General features: G+C 48.3%; 1 protein-coding gene across 1 annotated transcript in view; it reads right to left on the bottom strand.

Moving 5' to 3' along the window:
* The window catches only part of LOC137522230 (B-cell receptor CD22-like), a 69,468-nt gene extending 49,514 nt beyond the window's left edge, over positions 1 to 19,954 (bottom strand). Inside the window, exons 1-4 of the mRNA XM_068242263.1 lie at positions 19,909 to 19,954; positions 19,283 to 19,642; positions 14,952 to 15,239; positions 5,839 to 6,684 (exon numbers count right to left, since the gene is read on the bottom strand). Of these exons, the coding sequence (XP_068098364.1) occupies positions 5,839 to 6,684; positions 14,952 to 15,239; positions 19,283 to 19,642; positions 19,909 to 19,954 (1,540 nt within the window). The remainder of the gene's footprint in view (positions 1 to 5,838; positions 6,685 to 14,951; positions 15,240 to 19,282; positions 19,643 to 19,908) is intronic.
* Between the last annotated feature and the right edge of the window lie 325 nt (positions 19,955 to 20,279).

The following is a 20,279-nucleotide window of genomic DNA, read 5'->3' on the forward strand; positions in this document are numbered from 1 at the left end:
AGGTAGCCAGGTGGTATCTGTGCCCAGGATAGGTAGCCAGGTGGTATCTGTGCCCAGGATAGGTAGCCAGGGGGTATCTGTGCCCAGGATAGGTAGCCAGGGGGTATCTGTGCCCAGGATAGGTAGCCAGGGGGTATCTGTGCCCAGGATAGGTAGCCAGGGGGTATCTGTGCCCAGGATAGGTAGCCAGGGGGTATCTGTGCCCAGGATAGGTAGCCAGGTGGTATCTGTGCCCAGGATAGGTAGCCAGGGGGTATGTGCGCCCAGGATAGGTAGCCAGGGGGTATGTGCGCCCAGGATAGGTAGCCAGGTGGTATCTGTGCCCCCAGGATAGGTAGCCAGGTGGTATCTGTGCCCAGGATAGGTAGCCAGGGGGTATCTGTGCCCAGGATAGGTAGCCAGGGGGTATCTGTGCCCAGGATAGGTAGCCAGGGGGTATCTGTGCCCAGGATAGGTAGCCAGGGGGTATGTGCGCCCAGGATAGGTAGCCAGGTGGTATCTGTGCCCAGGATAGGTAGCCTGGGGGTATGTGCGCCCAGGATAGGTAGCCAGGGGGTATGTGCGCCCAGGATAGGTAGCCAGGGGGTATGTGCGCCCAGGATAGGTAGCCAGGGGGTATGTGCGCCCAGGATAGGTAGCCAGGGGGTATGTGCGCCCAGGATAGGTAACCAGGGGGTATGTGCGCCCAGGATAGGTAGCCAGGGGGTATCTGTGCCCAGGATAGGTAGCCAGGGGGTATGTGCGCCCAGGATAGGTAGCCAGGGGGTATGTGCGCCCAGGATAGGTAGCCAGGGGGTATCTGTGCCCAGGATAGGTAGCCAGGTGGTATCTGTGCCCAGGATAGGTAGCCAGGTGGTATCTGTGCCCAGGATAGGTAGCCAGGTGGTATCTGTGCCCAGGATAGGTAGCCAGGTGGTATCTGTGCCCAGGATAGGTAGCCAGGTGGTATCTGTGCCCAGGATAGGTAGCCAGGGGGTATGTGCGCCCAGGATAGGTAGCCAGGTGGTATCTGTGCCCAGGATAGCTAGTGAGTGACAGGAGCGCACCCTGCCGCCGCCGCCGCTCCCTCCTCCGCTCCCCCCTCACCTTTCAGCAGCCCTTAGTCAGACCTCAATCAGCGGGCGACCCGACCAGGAAAAGGGCGCCGGACGCACCCGCTCTATATGCGGAAGTGATGTCACTTCCGCATATCAGTGCGGCGTGCTAGGTCCTAGCGCCCGCCCGCCTGATCGACGTCTGACGCGGCGGCTAGAGGCACAGGGGGAGAGCGGGGCCGGGCGGCGCCTCTCAGAGGCAGGCGCCTGGGTGCCTTGCACCCGCAGCACCCGCCCAGGCTCGGCCCTGGGCACATGCCTTCTTTTGAACATTGTACTTTGGTCGAGGTCCACACGAAATAACGACAGCGCGACCTCGAACAGACCTGCCAGGTGGCCTGCCTCTGCCTTTTGTTTTGTCCATATTGGGGGGGATGAAGTGAAAGGTATGCACTGACTTGACTAAAGAAGCAGGTTTATCCTGTGAAACAGCTGTAAGGCTTAGATTTGTTGCATGTATTTACTGAAGGTGTCGGGAGTTTATTAAAGGTGACTTGCAAATCCTTCTGGTGCCCGGAAAACTTTACTTGTTTTTACCTGGATATACTACTACACTGGAGGCACAGTGGATATTGCACCTGTAGCTCCTGATCTGCCAAGTCAGCATCTAGTGCCGATTTTTTCTTCCCTTCTCTGCAGTTTTACAATGTGCACACAGACTGGTACCGGACAGGCACAGTGACACTGCATGCGCTCACGTAGGTGGGTGGGTGCACAGTGAAAAACACGTAAGTATATGCAGTGGGTATTACAATGTGCACCTGTCACACACAGACAGATACCGGACAGGCACAGTGACACTGCGTGCGCTCACGTATTGCACAGTGAGCAACAGGTAGGTATATGCAGTGGGTATTACAATGTGCACCTGTCACACACACAGGTAGTAGTCACTGAATGTGCTGGGCCTGGCAGTGGCACACACGGTAGAAATTACCAAGGCTGTCTATGCAACACAAGTGTCAGTGGGACACACACACACAAAAAAAATAGATCACAAGATTAGCTCTCAAAAGAGCTGTTGTGGGGTGCTTTTTTAGCAATAAGAATCAGCAAGGAGCAAGCTAACAAGCCTACAAGAGCCTAACTAAGCTTTCCCTATGAGAGTCTGCAGCAGGCGTACGTTAAAAAGGGGCGCTGGGAAAAAAGGGCGCCGGGTTTTTAACGATAAGCATGGATAACGTTTAAAATTGTATTGTACTGTATTTCGTTTAAAATTAATGTTTTTTAAAGTTATAAATCATTAAATAATGTGCATTAAATCGGCAATTGTAAAAACGTTAATCTTTCGTTTAAATAGTGAAACGTATAATAACGTTTAAAAAAAAAATTACTAAGTAACCCTCCCTGTACCTACCCCTAACCCCTAGACCCCCCTGTTAGTGCCTAAACCTAAGACCCCCCTGTTAGTGCCTAAACCTAAGACCCCCCTGTTGGTGCCTAAACCTAAGACCCCCCTGTTGGTGCCTAAACCTAAAACCCCCTGTTGGTGCCTAAACCTAAGACCCCCCTGTTGGTGCCTAAACCTAAGACCCCCCCTGTTGGTTTTTTCGTTTAAAAATAATGTTAAAAAAAAAAGTACTGTTTTTCGTTTAAAAATAATGTTTGGGAAAAAATATTGTACTGTTTTTCGTTTAAAAATAATATTTAAAAATGTATAAATCATTAAATAATGTGTAATCATGAGAAACAGTAATAAAACATTAAGTCTCCGGGCGCCGCTTTTAAAACGTTAGTTTTCTCCGGCGCCCTTTTTTCCTATCGGGCGCCCATTAAACGATATTTATTATAGGAGTGAATGGCGGCGCCTGATTTGTCCACTAGCCTCAGGCGCCCGAATTTACTGTTTCCCTGCAGCAGCTATCCCTTCACCAATTACTGCAGGCACATGAGTGAGTGAAAAGCCTGATGCTTCCTGCCTTTTATAAGGGGGGCTCCAGGAGGGAGTGTAGCCTAATTCACTACAACGTGCCTGCTGATTGTGATGTAGAGGGTCAAAGTTGACCCTCATGATGCACTATGGGGGCGAACCAAACTTCCGGAAGTTTGGTTTGATCGTGAATTCAAAGCACCAAAATTCGCCGGAAACCGCTCGCCGGCGAACCGTTCGGGCCATCTCTATTAATGACTGACTGTGGCAGGTTTGAGGCCTCTGCCATTAACAGCGTAAGAATGGCAGCAGTTTCAATATTCCAATTGAAAATAAATAGATGAATTTTGATTGGCTGTCATAGGCTCCCCCTACTTTTCTGAATATTAATCCCAGTCACCTAGTGAGCAACTGTGTCAAGTTTGAGAACCCGGCCATTAACCATCTTAGCGGTATGGACGAGCTCAGCTCATCCATCACCGCCGTTGGCTGCCGCTCAGGCCCTGCTGGGCCGATTTTGATGAAATAAAAAGCAGCACACGCATCCGGCACTTTGCCAGCCGCGTGTGCTGCCTGATCGCCGCCGCTCTGCGGCGATCCGCCACTAGCAGCGGCGAAAGAGGGTCCCCCCAGCCGCCTGAGCCCTGCGCAGCCGGAACAAATAGTTCCGGCCAGCGCTGAGGGCTGGATCGGAGGCGGCTGACGTCAGGACGTCGGCTGATGTCCATGACGTCACTCCGCTCGTCGCCATGGCGACGAAGTAAGCAAAACACGGAAGGCCGCTCATTGCGGCCTTCCGTGTTACTTCTGGCCGCCGGAGACGATCAGAAGAACGCCTCCGGAGCGCCCTCTAGTGGGCTTTCATGCAGCCAACTTTCAGTTGGCTGCATGAAATAGTTTTTTTTGTATTTAAAAAAAAACCTCCCGCAGCCGCCCTGGCGATCTTAATAGAACGCCAGGGTGGTTAACAGTGTAAGAATGGCTGCAGTTTATATTTTCCCATGTAAAAAGTTAGTTGTTTTTGGCTGTTTATAACCTTGACATACAGTCACTCAATGACCAAGTTTATGAGCTTTGGGGTCCTTGGCATCAATAAATTGCATTTTTCCATTGAAATTAAACAAATCTGATTGGCTGTTTGTAGCCTACACCCTTTTCAGAATTTAAACCCCAGTCTCTCAGTGACTGGCTGTACCAGATTTGAGGCATCTGCTATTAAGAGTGTAAGAATGGCAGTAATGTAAATATTCCCCTTGCAAATTTTGATTGGCTGTTGTAGGCTCCACCCACATTCTAAATATTAATCCCAGTTACCCAGTGGCTAACTGTAGTGTTGCTCGGATACCACAATCCACAGATTCGACAACCACGGCCATGGTTAAAAAAAAATCCGGAACCGTCGTGATTGCTTTCCGGATTTGAAACTGAACCATGAATTCGAATCAGATTTTTGCCGTGAATGAGTCTATCACGACTATTCATGACACGTGATCCGGATTTTCTTTTAACACTTATAGCAAAGCCCCTATACATGCTACAATCCCCAAAAATGCATGGATTATAAAGGTGATAAGGGGCTACAACTTAAAAGAAAATCAAAAAGGACTTTTCGTTTTTGAGAAAATGGATTTCAAAGTTCAATCAACACTTGAAATGCGGCTAGTAATTGGTAATAATTGTTTTTAAACAGGGAAATACACTTTAAGCAATCGCAGAGGTGATGGTGAGTCCCAATGGCACCTGGCGGTGGTGGTACCACTGGAGGAGGATGAGACATGTGGGCGACGCCACAAAAAAAAAAACCCCAGGGAGGTTTTTGTCAATGTTTTTTTTTTTCTCCTTGCAGCAATAGCAATGACATGACAAATAGAAATAGTGGCAGCTGGGGATTTGCCACTAGGGGATGCCGAACTGGAGCAGCGTGCGCATATCACTCCCCTCCTGCACCAGGGAGTAGGGAAGGAGCTGTGATGCCATGGCCCGGGCCAGCAAGCCATTTTATTTACGGATTCGCCTGTGACAAGGTGGTAGAGGCTTGGTCAGACCCTGAAAGGTGTCGCTCAGCAGGGTCTGACGCCGATTTGATGCAGAGGAGGCCAAGGAGGACTGTCTGACCTCACCACACTCAATGTCTGTGTTATCTGCCGAGGGTGCAGTCAGGGCCGGATTTGTACCCTTTACTGCCCAAGGCCACTGTCACCAGCCGCCCCCCTTCAGCATAGGTAGCCAGATGACCCCTTCCCCTTCCCTCTAGTATAGGTAACATGATGACCTCCCCCACAACCCCCTCCAGTATAGGTAGCCAGATGACCCCTCCCCCTTTACCTCTTTCAGTATAGATAGCCAGCTCGCCTTCACACTGCAGCAGCTATCTGTGTCACTCATTTCTCAGCTCGTTTCCAGTGCAGACGCTTCCTCTTCCTTTCCGTCTCCAATGCTGCCCAAGTCCATAGCTGCCACAATGCAAACATGCACAGAGAGCAAGGTGGCTGCTGCACAGTCAGCTACCAGCAGAGTACCACACTCAGGTGCTCACCTGATCTCCCTGCATTGAAGCTTGCGAAGTTTAGCCTGCTGCTTTAGTGCCCTTGCTCCTGTGGTGCCCTAGGCCATGGCCTAGGAGGCCTTGGCCTAAATCCGGCCCTGGGTGCAGTACGCTTGCGTGCTGCGGCGGGGGTTTCATGACCCTGAGGTAGGGATGCTGTCGCTGCGGTGGTGGGTCTTGTACTCTGAACACCCCCTGCTTGCTGTTCCTGCATCCTCTTGAACTCAGCATACTTACTGCAGTGGGAGCTCTTCAGGTGGCCCTGGAGGGATGAGGTACCCACCTTGGACACGTTGCACCCATGGCTCAATTTTTTCTGCATAGCTTACAGATAGCATATGTTTTGTCCTGGCTTGACACTTCAAAAAAGTTCCATATTGGGGACGGTAATGACCTGTGGCTCTGGCCGCTACGACAAGCAGAGGGTGCAGCGGCTCTCTCTGTGGTTGGGGTTTGCGTGGTGGTGGTAGTGGTGGTGCTACTGCTGGTGGTGGTGCCAGCTGAAGCAGCGGCCTGTCTTCTTCCACGCCCACTGCTGGACCTGCCCCTGCCTGACATATGGCAATGTCCTTGTCTAGATGACTCATCATCCTGCTGCGAGCTTTCTTCTGCGGACTCAGGCGGCACATACGGATGGTCCACAACATCATCATCATCATCTTCCTTAGGATAAAGCTCTTCTGACTTCCCCTCCTCCTCTTCCGCCTCTACATCCCCAGACACAGAGCCCTCTTCATCATCAAAAAAGACTTCTGATCCTGGCCTGAGCACAATCTCCACCATATCAGTCCCCAGCATGTCCTGAGCTTCATCCATCAACACGTTCCCAGATGCCGGACTGAGGGACAGAAAGCTCTCATCTGGGTAGGGCTGCTGACCACTGGCTGCTGGGGTGGATGTCACAGCAAGCAAGGGGCATTGGCTGCTGCAGCTGCTGGGAGTGCTGCTCACAGCGGACGTCTGGGATGAAGTCATGATGTCCATCAACACCTCAGGTTCAAGCTGCTTGAACACCACACAGGGACCCAAAGGTTTGAAAAATTGTGATACCGGCATCGGCTGACTCGGCCCAGGCTCTGCTGCATCGTACAGCTGAGAGCCCTCTCCCTGGCCCTGGAAAAGTCCCAGAATTGGCAGAGGCAATGGCACTCCCTCTCCTGTCACCCCCTTGACCCCTGCCAGACATGTTGGATGACAAATATTTCAAGGTGGAGAAAGTGTGCTGATTTTTACAGTCAATACGTGTGGGCCTGGAGACAGATGGAATATACATACAGGGGGCTTTTATTGACTTTTCAGTAAAGGGAAAAAAAACAAAAAAATGAATACAGTAATAGAACACGAAAATCAGTGGACAGCGCAGCGGTCTGCCTGCACTATGCGAAAAGCAAACGATTGCACGCTAGAAGCACAGGACAATGTCACTGACTTAACTTAGTGACTAAACAACAGTGGCAGTGACCAGGGGCGTAACAATAGACCCTGCAAGGAATGCCTCTGCAGGGGGGCCCAGAAGCCACAGGGGGCCTGTGGGGGGAAAAGTTTGAAAGACTGACATCTAAGGGCATGGAGAGAAAAAACGTATTCTGCTTTCACACCATTGTTATATTGACTGCATGTGTACACCGCACCGATAAGGAATCATACACACTTTGGAATTTGTACACTGTCCCTGCTCCCTAGGGTTCATAAAAAACATCTGTCTCTCACTGCTGCAAAGTTCTGATGACTTCATGTACTACCTTGCAAACAAAGGAGTCACATTTTTAAAAAAGTTGTAGACTGTCCCTTATCCAGCAATCAGTCCAAAGAGATTCCTAGATTCTTATCACACAAAGGCTTATGGTGTCTGATTACTTTTACAACACAGTGGAGTGGGTAAGATTGATGTCTGAGTGTCACTGCCTCATTGAGAGCTTGTTGTCTCATACTATTGTCCTCAGTTTTCCTGTGCAGAAAGAAAGTGAGATGGGGGTGGGGGGGGCCCCATCCAAAGTTTTGCGGGGGGGGGGGGGGGGCCATCCAAAGTTTGCAAGTAGTAACTGAAAATTATTACTAGCTAATGAGCTGAATATAAGTGATCAGTGATATAGTAAAATAAAATAATAAAGAGCACAAACAGTAGTGGACAGTTGTCTGTGTGCACTATGCACACAGCAAACTAACAGCCAGGCTGCACACTAGACTAGTACCACACAGTAGAAGGCCACAGAATAAACTTAGTGACTGACCATTGACAGTAATTGCAACTAACTGAAGTTGATCACTGGCTGGTTGGCTGGCTCAGCTAGCTAACAAGTATACAGTGAAGCAGTATAAGCAGTCTGAACCTGCCTGCCTGCACTAAGCACAGTAATCAGTACACTCTCTCACTATGACTACACTCACTCTCTACAGCTAACTGCAGTAATAAATCACTACCAGGCTAGTTACCTAAATACAACTGTCAAAAACACTATTAGAGCAATATTAGGAGTAAAAACGATATGTTTTTCCCACTATAACGCTCTTGCTGAAGCGACAATGGCCTGGAGATGATCCTCTCAGTGCCACAGCCTACCAAGGACGGAGCTGGCTTCAATGGCTGCTGCTTTATAAATGATAGCCTCCCCTCCTATGATTGGTTGCTAGGGCCTGGATGAGGGCCTCTGATTGACCCAGGGAAGTAATTTCCGCCCATTTCTGCTAATCACGACCTAACCATGGCTTCCCCGCCGTGTTCATGGTTGTGAATGGATCCGGATATAAAAAATCATGGCCTGTCGTGGCCGTTTTCCATGGTTCCATTTCAATCCACGGGTCCGGATTTTGAAGTCGAATAGTCCAGGGGCGTAACTAGAAATCACTGGGCCCCCCTGCGAAAATGTGGATGCCCCCACCCCATTGGTGCCAAATAATCTTAATGGGGCAGCTTTTCACTATAAAATAATTTTAATGGGGCAGCGTTTTTCCATAAAATAATCGTAATGTGGGCAGCATTTCACCATAAAATAATTGTAAAGTGGGCAGCGTTCACCAGAACATCGCAATGTGGGCAGTGTTCACCAGAAAATCAGACAGTGGGCAGCAGTCACCAGAAAATCATACAGTGGGCAGCAGTCACCAGAAAATCATACAGTGGGCAGCAGTCACCAGAAAATCATACAGTTGGCAGCATTCACCAGAAAATCGTACAGTGGGCAGCAGTCACCAGAAAATCGCACTGTGGGCAGCGTTCACCAGAAAATCGTACAGCGGGCAGTGTTCACCATAAAAATGGTACAGTGGGCAGCAGTCACCAGAAAATCGCAATGTGGGCAGCGTTCACCAGAAAATCGTACAATGGGCAGCCCTTTCACCCAGGTCGGCGCCGGCTGTGACAGGCAGCTCAGCCTGTGCCCGGCGCCGCCTACTGGTCCGCCCCCTTCCTCTCCTCCTTAGAGCGAGCAGCATGCACATTAGTTTATATGTGCGATGCCGCCGCCTACTGGTCCGCCCCCTCTCCCTCTCTGTGCAGAGCGTGCAATTGTCGCACGCTAATTTGTTGACACGTCGGCGCCGCCCCTAACTCCGCCCCCGCCTGTCACACGTGCTTGCCGCCGCTGCAGATAGATCGCCGGTCGGGGGATCTGCGCCCAGGGAGAGGAGTCTTCTGCAGGTGAGTAAATACTTTTCTTTTTACAGGTTTAGTGAAACACTGCCCGCATTAGGATAATTTCCTGGGGAACGCTGCCACATTACGATTATTTCCTGGGGAACGCTGGCAACATTACGATTATTTCCTGGGGAACGCTGGCCACATAAGATTATTTTCTGGGGAACGCTGCCACATTAAGAATAATTCCTGGGTAACACTGGCAACATTACGATTATTTCCTGGGGAACGCTGGCCACATACGATTATTTTCTGGGGAATGCTGGCCACATTACGATTATTTCCTGGGGAATGCTGGCCACATACGATTATTTTCTGGGGAATGCTGGCCACATTACGATTATTTCCTGGGGAACGCTGGCCACATTACGATTATTTCCTGGGGAACGCTGGCCACATTACGATTATTTCCTGAGGAACGCTGGCCACATTACGATTATTTCCTGGGGAAAGCTGGCCACATTACGATTATTTCCTGGGGAAGGCTGGCCACATTACGATTATTTCCTGGGGAACGCTGGCCACATTACGATTATTTCCTGGGGAACGCTGGCCACATACGATTATTTCCTGAGGAATGCTGGCCACATTACCATTATTTCCCGGGGAACGCTGGCCAAATACGATTATTTTCTGGGGAACGCTGCCACATACGATTATTTCCTGGGAAACGCTGGCCACATTACGATTATTTCCTGGGGAACGCTGGCCACATTACGATTATTTCCTGGGGAACGGTGGCCACATTACGATTATTTCCTGGGGAACGCTGGCCACATACGAATATTTCCTGAGGAATGCTGGCCACATTACCATTATTTCCCGGGGAACGCTGGCCGAATACGATTATTTTTTGGGGAACGCTGCCACATTACGATTATTTCCTGGGGAACGCTGGCCACATTATGATTATTTCCTGGGGAACGCTGGCCACATTACGATTATTTCCTGAGGAACGCTGGCCACATTACGATTATTTCCTGGGGAAAGCTGGCCACATTACGATTATTTCCTGGGGAAGGCTGGCCACATTACGATTATTTCCGGGGGAACGCTGGCCACATTACGATTATTTCCTGGGGAACGCTGGCCACATACGATTATTTCCTGAGGAATGCTGGCCACATTACCATTATTTCCCGGGGAACGCTGGCCAAATACGATTATTTTCTGGGGAACGCTGCCACATACGATTATTTAGTCACCAGAAAAATCGTACAGTGGGTTGAAGTCACCAGAAAATCGCAATGTGGGCAGCGTACACCAGAAAATCGCAATGTGGGCAGCGTTCACCAGAAAATTGTACAGTGGGCAGCGTTCACCAGAAAATTGTACAGTGGGCAGCGTTCACCATAAAAACGTACAGTGGGCAGCGTTCATCAGAAAATCGTACAGTGAGCAGCGTTCACCAGAAAATCGTACAGTGGGCAGCAGTCACCAGAAAATCGTACAGTGGGTTGAAGTCACCAGAAAATCGCAATGTGGGCAGCGTTCACCAGAAAATTGTACAGTGGGCAGCGTTCACCATAAAAACGTACAGTGGGCAGCGTTCATCAGAAAATCGTACAGTGAGCAGCGTTCACCAGAAAATCGTACAGTGGGCAGCAGTCACCAGAAAATCGTACAGTGGGTTGAAGTCACCAGAAAATCGCAATGTGGGCAGCGTTCACCAGAAAATCGCAATGTGGGCAGCGTTCACCAGAAAATCGTACAGTGGGCAGCAGTCACCAGAAAATCGCACTGTGGGCAGCGTTCACCAGAAAATTGTACAGTGGGCAGCAGTCACCAGAAAATCGTACTGTGGGCAGCAGTCACCAGAAAATCGCAATGTGGGCACCGTTCAGCAGAAAATCGTAATGTGGGCAGAAGTCACCAGAAAATCGTAATATGGGCATCAGTCACCAGAAAATCGTACAGTGGGCAGCGTTTACCAGAAAATCCTACAGTGGACAGCAGTCACCAGAAAATCGCACTGTGGGCAGCACTCACCAGAAAATCGTACAGTGGGCAGCAGTCACCAGAAAATCGCACTGTGGGCAGCATCACCAGAAAATCATACAGTGGGCAGCAGTCACCAGAAAATCGCACTGTGGGCAGCGTTCACCAGAAAATCGTACAGTGGGCAGCAGTCACCAGAAAATCGCACTGCGGGCAGCAGTCACCAGAAAATCGCAATGTGGCCAGCGTTCACCAGAAAATCGTACAGTGGGCAGCAGTCACCAGAAAATCGTATAGTGGGTTTCTGTCACCAGAAAATCGCAATGTGTGCAGCAGTCACCAGAAAATCGTACAGTGGGCAGCAGTCATCAAAAAATCGCAATGTGGGCAGCGTTCACCAGAAAATCGCAATGTGAGCAGTGTCCACCAGAAAATCGCACTGTGGGCACCGTTCACCAGAAAATCGTACAGTGAGCAGCGTTCAGCAGAAAATTGTACAGTGGGCAGCGTTCACCATAAAATCGTACAGTGGGCAGCGTTCACCAGAAAATCGTACAGTGGGCAGCGTTCACCAGAAAATCGTACAGTGGGCAGCGTTCACCAGAAAATCGTACAGTGAGCAGCGTTCACCAGAAAATCGTACAGTGGGCAGCAGTCACCAGAAAATCATACGGTGGGTTGAAGTCACCAGAAAATCGCAATGTGGGCAGCGTTCACCAGAAAATCGCAATGTGGGCAGCGTTCACCAGAAAATCATACAGTGGGCAGCAGTCACCAGAAAATCGTACAGTGGGCAGCAGTCACCAGAAAATCTCAATGTGGGCAGCGTTCACCAGAAAATCATACAGTGGGAAGCAGTCACTAGAAAATTGTAAAGTGGGCAGCAGTCACCAGAAAATCGTACAGTGGGCAGCAGTCACCAGAAAATCGTACAGTGGGCAGCGTTCACCTGAAAATCGCAATTTGGGCAGCGTTCACCAGAAAATCGTACAGTGGGCAGCAGTCACCAGAAAATCGCACTGTGGGTAGTGTTCACCAGAAAATCGCAATGTGGGCAGCGTTCACCAGAAAATCGTACACTGGGCAGCAGTCACCAGAATAAAATCCACCTGTAAAAAAAAAAAAAAAAATCACTCACCTGCAGAAGTGTCCTCTCCTGGCCTCTTACGCGCGGCTCCCCCGACGATCCTCCAGCAGCAAATCTCAGACAGGCAGAGAGCAGGGCTTACGGGAAGATGGCGCCTGACGCCCTGTACTGGAGACACAAATAGTCTCCAGTGCAGGGCTTTGGCAGCCATCTTTCCGTAGCCCTGCTCTGCTCTCAGGAGACTGTGGGCTGCAGGGAATGAACTGGTGCGGCGTCTATTAGCCAGTTCAACATCTGGCTGGGGGGTCCCAGAATCAGGCGGGCAGCAGCACTCCCCCCGCACATGGCTGGTGGGCCCCGGAGGAGCCCCGCCGCCCCGGGCCCCCTGCGGCTGATGGGGTCACATCCCTGGTAGTTACGCCGGTGGAATAGTTAAAAATGCTTGTGAATCAGGATTTATCCGTGATCACGGATTAAATCCGAGCACCACTAGCCAACTTTGTCAAGTTTGGGAAACCTGCCATTAACAGTGTAAGAATGGCTGCAGTTTATATTTGACCAGTGAAACTTGTTTTTGGCTCCTCCCACTTTTTGTAACCTTGACACACAGTCACTCAATGACCAAGTTTGTGAGCTCTCAGGTTCCTGGCATCAAAAATGTGTGAATGGAAGCAGTTTATCCAGCAAAGAAATCTGATTGGCTGTTTGTGGCCCAGTCCCTTCAGTGAATTTGGACCCCAGTCACCCAATGACTGACTGTAGCAAGTTTGAACCCTTTGCCATTAACAGTGTAAGAATGGCAGCCAATTAAATATTCCCCTTGAAAATCGATAGGTGAATTTAGATTGGCTGTTGTAGGCTCCACCCACTTTCCTCAATCTTAATCTCATTCACCCAGTGACCATGTGTGCCAAGTTTGAGAACCCTGCAATTATCAGTGTAAGAATGTTTTGCAGTTTACATTTTCCCGTTGAAAATGAATGGCTGAAATTTGATTGGCTGTTTTATGCTCCGCCCACTTTTCCTGGATTTGTAACGTCGGCACCAAGTGACTAACTGTGCCAAGTGTGGGGACTCTGGCTTGATTACTGTGAGAATGGCAGCCTTTTCCATATTTTCCTTTTACATGAATGGGTGAAATCTGATTTGCTGTTTGTACCTCTACCCAGGTGTGCAGGGGGATGCGAGACCCCTAGAACATATCATCCCAGGTAGTAAGGGATCTGTATACCAAGTTTAGTTCAAATTGGTCAAGCCGTTTTCGAGTGATCGGCTCGTGGCACATACACACAGAGGCGTCCCAGCCACCAGGCAAGGACAAACGGTGGCCTGGAGCGCCGGGTGGGGGAGGGGTGCCGCCGCGGGGAAAGTGCCCACCTTCCCCCGCCAGACTGTGCGAGACCCCTGTGGTGAACTGGCCAGTTCATCCCCCCCCAGCCCGCAGTTCACTGCTCCAGCCTGCATAGTCTTCCGGCAAGAAGAGCAGGGCTACGGGAAGATGGTGTCCGAAGCCCTATAATGGAGTCAAATTTGTGTCTTCAGTACAGGGCTTTGGGAGCCATCTTCCTGTAGCCCTGCTCTGCCTGTCAGCGCGGGACTTTCGGAGGCTGGCTGCGCTGCTGCAGGAAGATGGTCGGGGGAGCTGCGCTCAGGGAGAGGAGTCTGCGTGTGAGTAAATGCTTTTCTTTTTACAGGTAATTATACATTTTTAGTGAAACGCTGCCCGCATTAGGATCATTTTCTGGTGAACGCTGGCCACATTACGATTATTTTCTGGTGAACACTGGCCACATTAAGATTATTTTCTGGTGAACGCTGGCCACATTACGATTGTTTTCTGTTGAACGCTGGCCACATTACGATTATTTTCTGATGAACACTGCCCACATTACGATTATTTTCTGGTGAACGCTGGCCACATTACGATTATTTTCTGGTGAACACTGACCACATTACGATTATTTTCTGTTGAACGCTGGCTGCATTACGATTATTTTATGGTGAATTCTGGCCACATACGATTATTTCCTGGTGAACACTGGCCACATTAAGATTATTTTCTGGTGAACACTGGCCACATTACGATTATTTTCTGTTGAACGCTGGCCACATTACGATTATTTTATGGTGAATTCTGGCCACATACGATTATTTTCTGGTGAACACTGGCCACATTAAGATTATTTTCTGGTGAACACTGGCCACATTACGATTATTTTCTGTTGAACGCTGGCCACATTACGATTATTTTATGGTGAATCATTGCTGCGTTATGGTTATTCTCTGGTGAAAGATTGCTGCACTACAATTATTTTAAGTTAATCATTGCTGCGTTACGATTAATTTCATTAGGGGGCACCGTACGGGGGGGGGGGGGGGACGGTGCCACGGGCTTTCTCGCCTGGAGTGACAAAATGGCTAGAGACGCCCCTGCATATACACACACATACCTACATACACACGCAAACACATACATCTGATTTTATATATTTAGATATATCTGCCTGCAGCTAAATTTCAGCAGTTGGCTGGTGGTGTAATGGTTAAGGGCTCTGCCTCTGACACAGGAGACCAGGGTTCGAATCTCGGCTCTGCCTGTTCAGTAAGCCAGCACTAATTCAGTAGGAGACCTTTGGCAAGTCTCCCTTACACTGCTACTGCCAATAGAGCGCGCCCTAGTGGCTGCTGCTCTGCTCTGGCGCTTTGAGTCCGCAAGGAGAAAAGCGCAATATAAATGTTATTTGTCTTGTCTTGTCTAAATTTGAATTACCTGTGTTACTTACATAGGATGTTTAGTGTTGCTTCACTCTGAAAGTGTATGTTATTGCGATAGGTAGCGGTGCACCTGATCCGCGCTCCATCATCTTCATGTGAAGGATTATATGTAAGTTGCAATATTTCTCTCCACAATCCTCCAGAAAGGTCTTCAGACTCTCTCTTGGTTTCACCAGGTTTGCTCCACTGCAGGATGGGTGGAGAGGAGGCACATGTGTGCTCTACAGAGCATATGAGAATGGCAGACAATCCTTCTATTATATTATTCGGACCACGGAGTTCAACTGTTGCAGAATCTGAAAATATTTAAATTTCCACTATTAATTTAATTCAAATTGTTAGTATACATTTTGATATATAATTTATCTACAGAATATGTGACTATCATAAATTCTAACAACTCCTTTCCCACAAATCACTTTGAATATTAAGTCAAAGCTATTCTATACGGTCAAATAAAGGTAAATAGAAAAGAAAATCATACAGGAAGCAGAGTATTGCAAACACCACTAAAAGATTAATGCGTAAACAATGCGGAGTTAAAGTGTCCTACAACCTTCCATGCTCCTGGTCTAATGCTACAAGTTGTCTAGGCATCTGCAGCCCATGCTGTTGTCCAGGGCATACTCTTTCCTCCAGGATGGTGTAGCTGTCATAGTCCAGCTCCTCCAGTGCCCCTCCTCCCCACCAGGTGTGATGCAGAACTGTGACCAAGATGGGTGTGACTAGGGCTATTTAAAGGGGAATTACAGTCTGGCAATGGCATAGCACGTAATAAAAACTTCTCTATACAGCTTATTGCCCATGCACTTCTGTTTTTTACACCGATTCCATTACTTGTGGACAAATGCAAAGTTTGTTTTGATATGGTTCAAGGAAATGTTAACAGGCAATGCCACAATAATTTACACAATAAAGAATCAAAGACCTTTGGGTAAATTATAGCCATTGGCTACTTTATTATTTTAATGTACTTAGTAACAATAAACGCTATGCCAATAATCCTCAATCCAGAATATGCAGTAAATCAACCAGCTCCACCATAAAAGAAGGAGTAATAACTACAATGGAACATGTCTGTTTCAGATCATGTGTGATCCTTTATCAAGGAGTAGGGCCCATATGCAGACAGTCAGGCAGAGAGGCACTGGCAGAGGAAGGAGTGCAGCCAATGCTGATATAATTTGTTCAAAGGCCTACTGGTTGTTTATTATTAGGGATTGTTGAAATTGCTAAATTCCGAATCTCCTGAAATTCCACACAGAATTCTAAAGGGGATTTGTGTTTTCAGAGTTTGCATTGCAAAATTGCAACATTGTCATTTTTATACCTCCTGCTTTGTGCATAAGAGTTCTATCCTGGATCCCCAGGAAAAGGATAACGGGATATAAAAATAACATTTCACCCAATATCAAAATCCCGTAATCCTGTAATTAGGCATTGACTAAGGGATTATTGTTAGGAGGCCAAGGACAGTTGAGGATTGTTTTTAGTTATTGAGGTTAGATCAGGGTCGGATTTCTGTAAAGGCCACAAAGGCCCGGGCTTTGGGCGGCTGCAGCCAATGGGGCACCTGAACATGAAAGAGGTGTTGCTACATATGAAAAAGGAGTCTGAAAATGCGGTCAACACGTAAAAAAGGGAAAATGATGCCCAAGTGAGCACTGCTGCACAATAAAGGGGAGCCACAGCATACTTGGCCTAGGGGCACATAAAATTTAAATGGCCTTGGGTTAAATGGTTAAAGATAGGCATCCAGAAGGATAACATTGGAACATCTGGAAGGTTAAGGTTAGGTTAGTGTTAGGCATAAAGAAGGGTTTAAAGAGAAACCATAACCAAGGATTGAATGTCATCCCAATCAGTAGTTGACACCCCTTTACTCTGATCAGGAGGCACAGTGAGCAGTGGAGAAGGCGGAGACCAGTGTCACGTGACAATGACGCTGTGCACCATCGCCTGGAACACAGGAAGTAGGTGAGTCATTCCTCACTGCCGCTGCTGTGTGCTGCCGCTAATCTGGAGGGGGAAGTGCCACAAGGAGGGGGCCCAAATGAGGGAGGAGGGGGTCTGGCCCCCCTCCCCACCGCTGTCCCCACTGACCCTCCTTCCAAGCTTTCCCCATATACCGCGGCCAACTATGCTGCCTATACTGGGGGCAACTATACTACCTACACCAGGGCAACTATACTACCTATACTGGGGCAACTATACTACCTATACTGGGGCAACTATACTACCTATACTGGGGCAACTATACTACCTACACTGGGGGAAACTATACTATGTACACTGGGGCAACTATACTATCTACACTGGGGCAACTATACTAGCTATACTGGGGGCAAGTATACTAGCTACCTATATTGGGGGCAATTTTACAATCTATACTAGGCCAACTTTACAGGGGGCAACTATGCTACCTATACTGGGCCAACTATATTACCTCTACTGTGGGCACCTACACCTAGCATTACCCGTTGTGGCACGCTCAGCATGCCACACTCACTCCTTTCCTTTTTTAGAGGGGCAGGTGGGTGTCTTTTAATACCCAGCACCGGATGTGAAATGCCCTAGGCACGCCCCTGTTGTGGTGAAACCACTCCCACAGTGTAATGTCAGCACCAGGGTTCATACATCACACTGTGGGAGCCTTGCTGCATTGTGAGAAATAACAGCTGTTTCCAACTGCCAAAAAAAGCAAGCAGCATCTCCTTCCACTGACATCACCTGCCAGCAGTAAAAATGTAGTCATATGATAAATTTCAGAATGTAAATCAGGCAAAGCAAAGATTTGGGCAAACACTGTTAAATAATTTATACAAAATTATTGTAAAAATTAAGCACTTTTTTCATTATGTTATTTTCACAGGAGTTCCTCTTTAACATAAAAGGAATAAGTTGGGGATAGGAGAAAGAAACAGGTTATCAAGGGAAGAGATTAATATTAGGGGTTAAAGAGGAACTGTCACAAAGAAAAAGACCCCTGGGGCACCGCAGGTGGGGAAGAGCCCTTTTTCCATGGATTGGACAAGGGCTCCGGGGGAGAGGGGGAGACTTGGCCGCCCTTCTTATCCAGACCACGTGAGCTGGTATAGCCCAGGGTGCAGCGCCCCACATGGCCGGGGCTACACGTTCTGGCTATCCCAGCCTGCATGGCGGACAAGGGGTTACAGAGGCTTGGGAGGGGGAACCCCACTTCATTTTTCTTTCTCCACTCTGAACATATAAAAAATAAAGACATTTATATACATGTTGATACATTATCTGCCATGTTACCGCAGAACTTTAACATCGAGGTCTTTTTGAAAAACATTTCATCTTGTTCCCACTGTCATCCTTAACATACCATGCGAATTTGGTGTTTCTAGCATGTATGTGGGCTTTACTATTAACCGCTTAAGTCGGCGCCCATTGACTTTAATGTTATATTCGAACGCAATTGTTTGACTAAAGCTTTGCATTAAAGCAAACAGGTGAATGGCTGTTGTTTTCCAGGAACTGTCCGCCAGCAAACTCTTCGGGCCATCACTACTGGAGGAAGCCCCAGGTATGTATGGATACTTTTTTTTCGTCTCAGGTACACTTTAAGGATCATGACACGTGCTATAGCAGTGACATTTTTTTTTTTTTAAAAAGGGCATGGAAAGTCTGTGTTGCCTTCACTTCCTACCCTGAAATCTTATAGCATGAAGAAGAATTGAAATCTCCTAGAAGTCTTTAATTTGGCCCAGGGCCAGATATGTACCCTTTACCGCCCAAGGCCACTGTCACCAGCCATCCCCCTTCAGCATAGGTAGCCAGATGCCTTCACACCGCAGCAGCCATCAGTGTCACTAAATTCTCAGCTCGTTTCCAGTGCAGAAGCTTCCTCTTTCCCTCCATCGCCAATGCTGCCCAAGTCCATAGCCACCCGCCACAATGCAAGCGTGCACAGAGAGCAAGGTGGCCGCTGCACAGGCCGCTGACAGCAGAGTACCACAGTCAGGTGCTTGCCTGATCTCCCTGCATTGCAGCATTTGCAATCTTTCAAAGTTTAGCCCGCTGCTTTGGTGTCCTTGCTCCTGTGGTGCCCTAGGCCATGGCCTAGTAGGCCTTACTAGGCCTTAATCCGGCCCTGGTTGCGTTTTCCTCCAGACTAGCAGGGCAATGAACACACTGAATCAACAACACTACATAATAAATCAAAATTGTGAATTGAATGTAAAATGAGCTTTAATTGTTCCTGCAGCATCACAGAGGAGGAACTGTGAATACATAATTTAATACATATCAGTCTCAAAGCCCTTTAAAAAAAAGGGAAAAAGCTGCTTTCTTGTGCCCATAAAGATGTACTTACCTGTTACCTGAAGACGTAGAAACTTCCCGTATTTTGAGTAGGCATTTGTACCTTGATTTCCTGCTATTCCAGGGTAATAGTCCCCCCGATCTTCTCTTCTCACTGGATCTATCCTCACAGTGCAGCTGTTGCTCCCAGGTATTAGCAATGTCCTGCCTTTATATTCTGGCAGAACTGAAGAGCTTTTTTCACTATTAAAAATCTCAAGATAATATCTGTTATATCTGTACCACACAACATCTGATGATCCAGAATGACTCCCTGGTGTGAAAATACATGGGATCTCCACACACGCTCCAAGCAGTCCAGTGATATCAGAAGGGATAGCCCAGCTCTGGCACAAAACTCCCTGAAGAATGTCTGAAAGATATATGACCTGTATAAGTAGTGCTTTTCTTATAGTGCATTGCTTTAAAATGTGAGTCTACTTTACCTTGAAAAACAGTGAGGATCAAAACTGTCCTTGTGATACTCATCCTGTGCTCTTCAGTGATACAGATAACCATAATTGTATCTGTAAAAAAGTATATCATTATCTCTGGTCTGCGTGGGCAGCATTACACATTTCATAATGATAGTTTTTGCTTTAATATTACACGTTAAAGGGAAACTTAAGTTTCACTTACCTGGTGCTTCTACCAGCCCGCTGCAGTCGTCCTGTCCCTGTGTCATTCCTCAACAATCCTCCAGTCCCCCGCTGCGGCTTAGTTTCATTTTTGCAGACTATCCTTGCTGGCGTTCCCATCCACAATAGCGTCCTGCGCAGGCACAGTAAGAGAAAACCTCAAATTGCACCTGCGCAGGATGCTATTGTGGACGGGAACCCGAACAAGGATACACGTGGCCAAGGCTGCGCAGGCGCAGTGGCCCGCTAACTCCCAGTCGGCGAAAAGGAAACTAAGCTGCAGCGGGGAAAAAAGAAAAGTTGAGTACCGGCGTGGGACAGGACGGCTGCAGGGGGCTGGTAGAAGCCCCAGGTAAGTGAAGCTCATTTTTT

Source organism: Hyperolius riggenbachi, chromosome 6, assembly GCF_040937935.1.
Source record: "Hyperolius riggenbachi isolate aHypRig1 chromosome 6, aHypRig1.pri, whole genome shotgun sequence".
NCBI lineage: Eukaryota > Metazoa > Chordata > Amphibia > Anura > Hyperoliidae > Hyperolius > Hyperolius riggenbachi.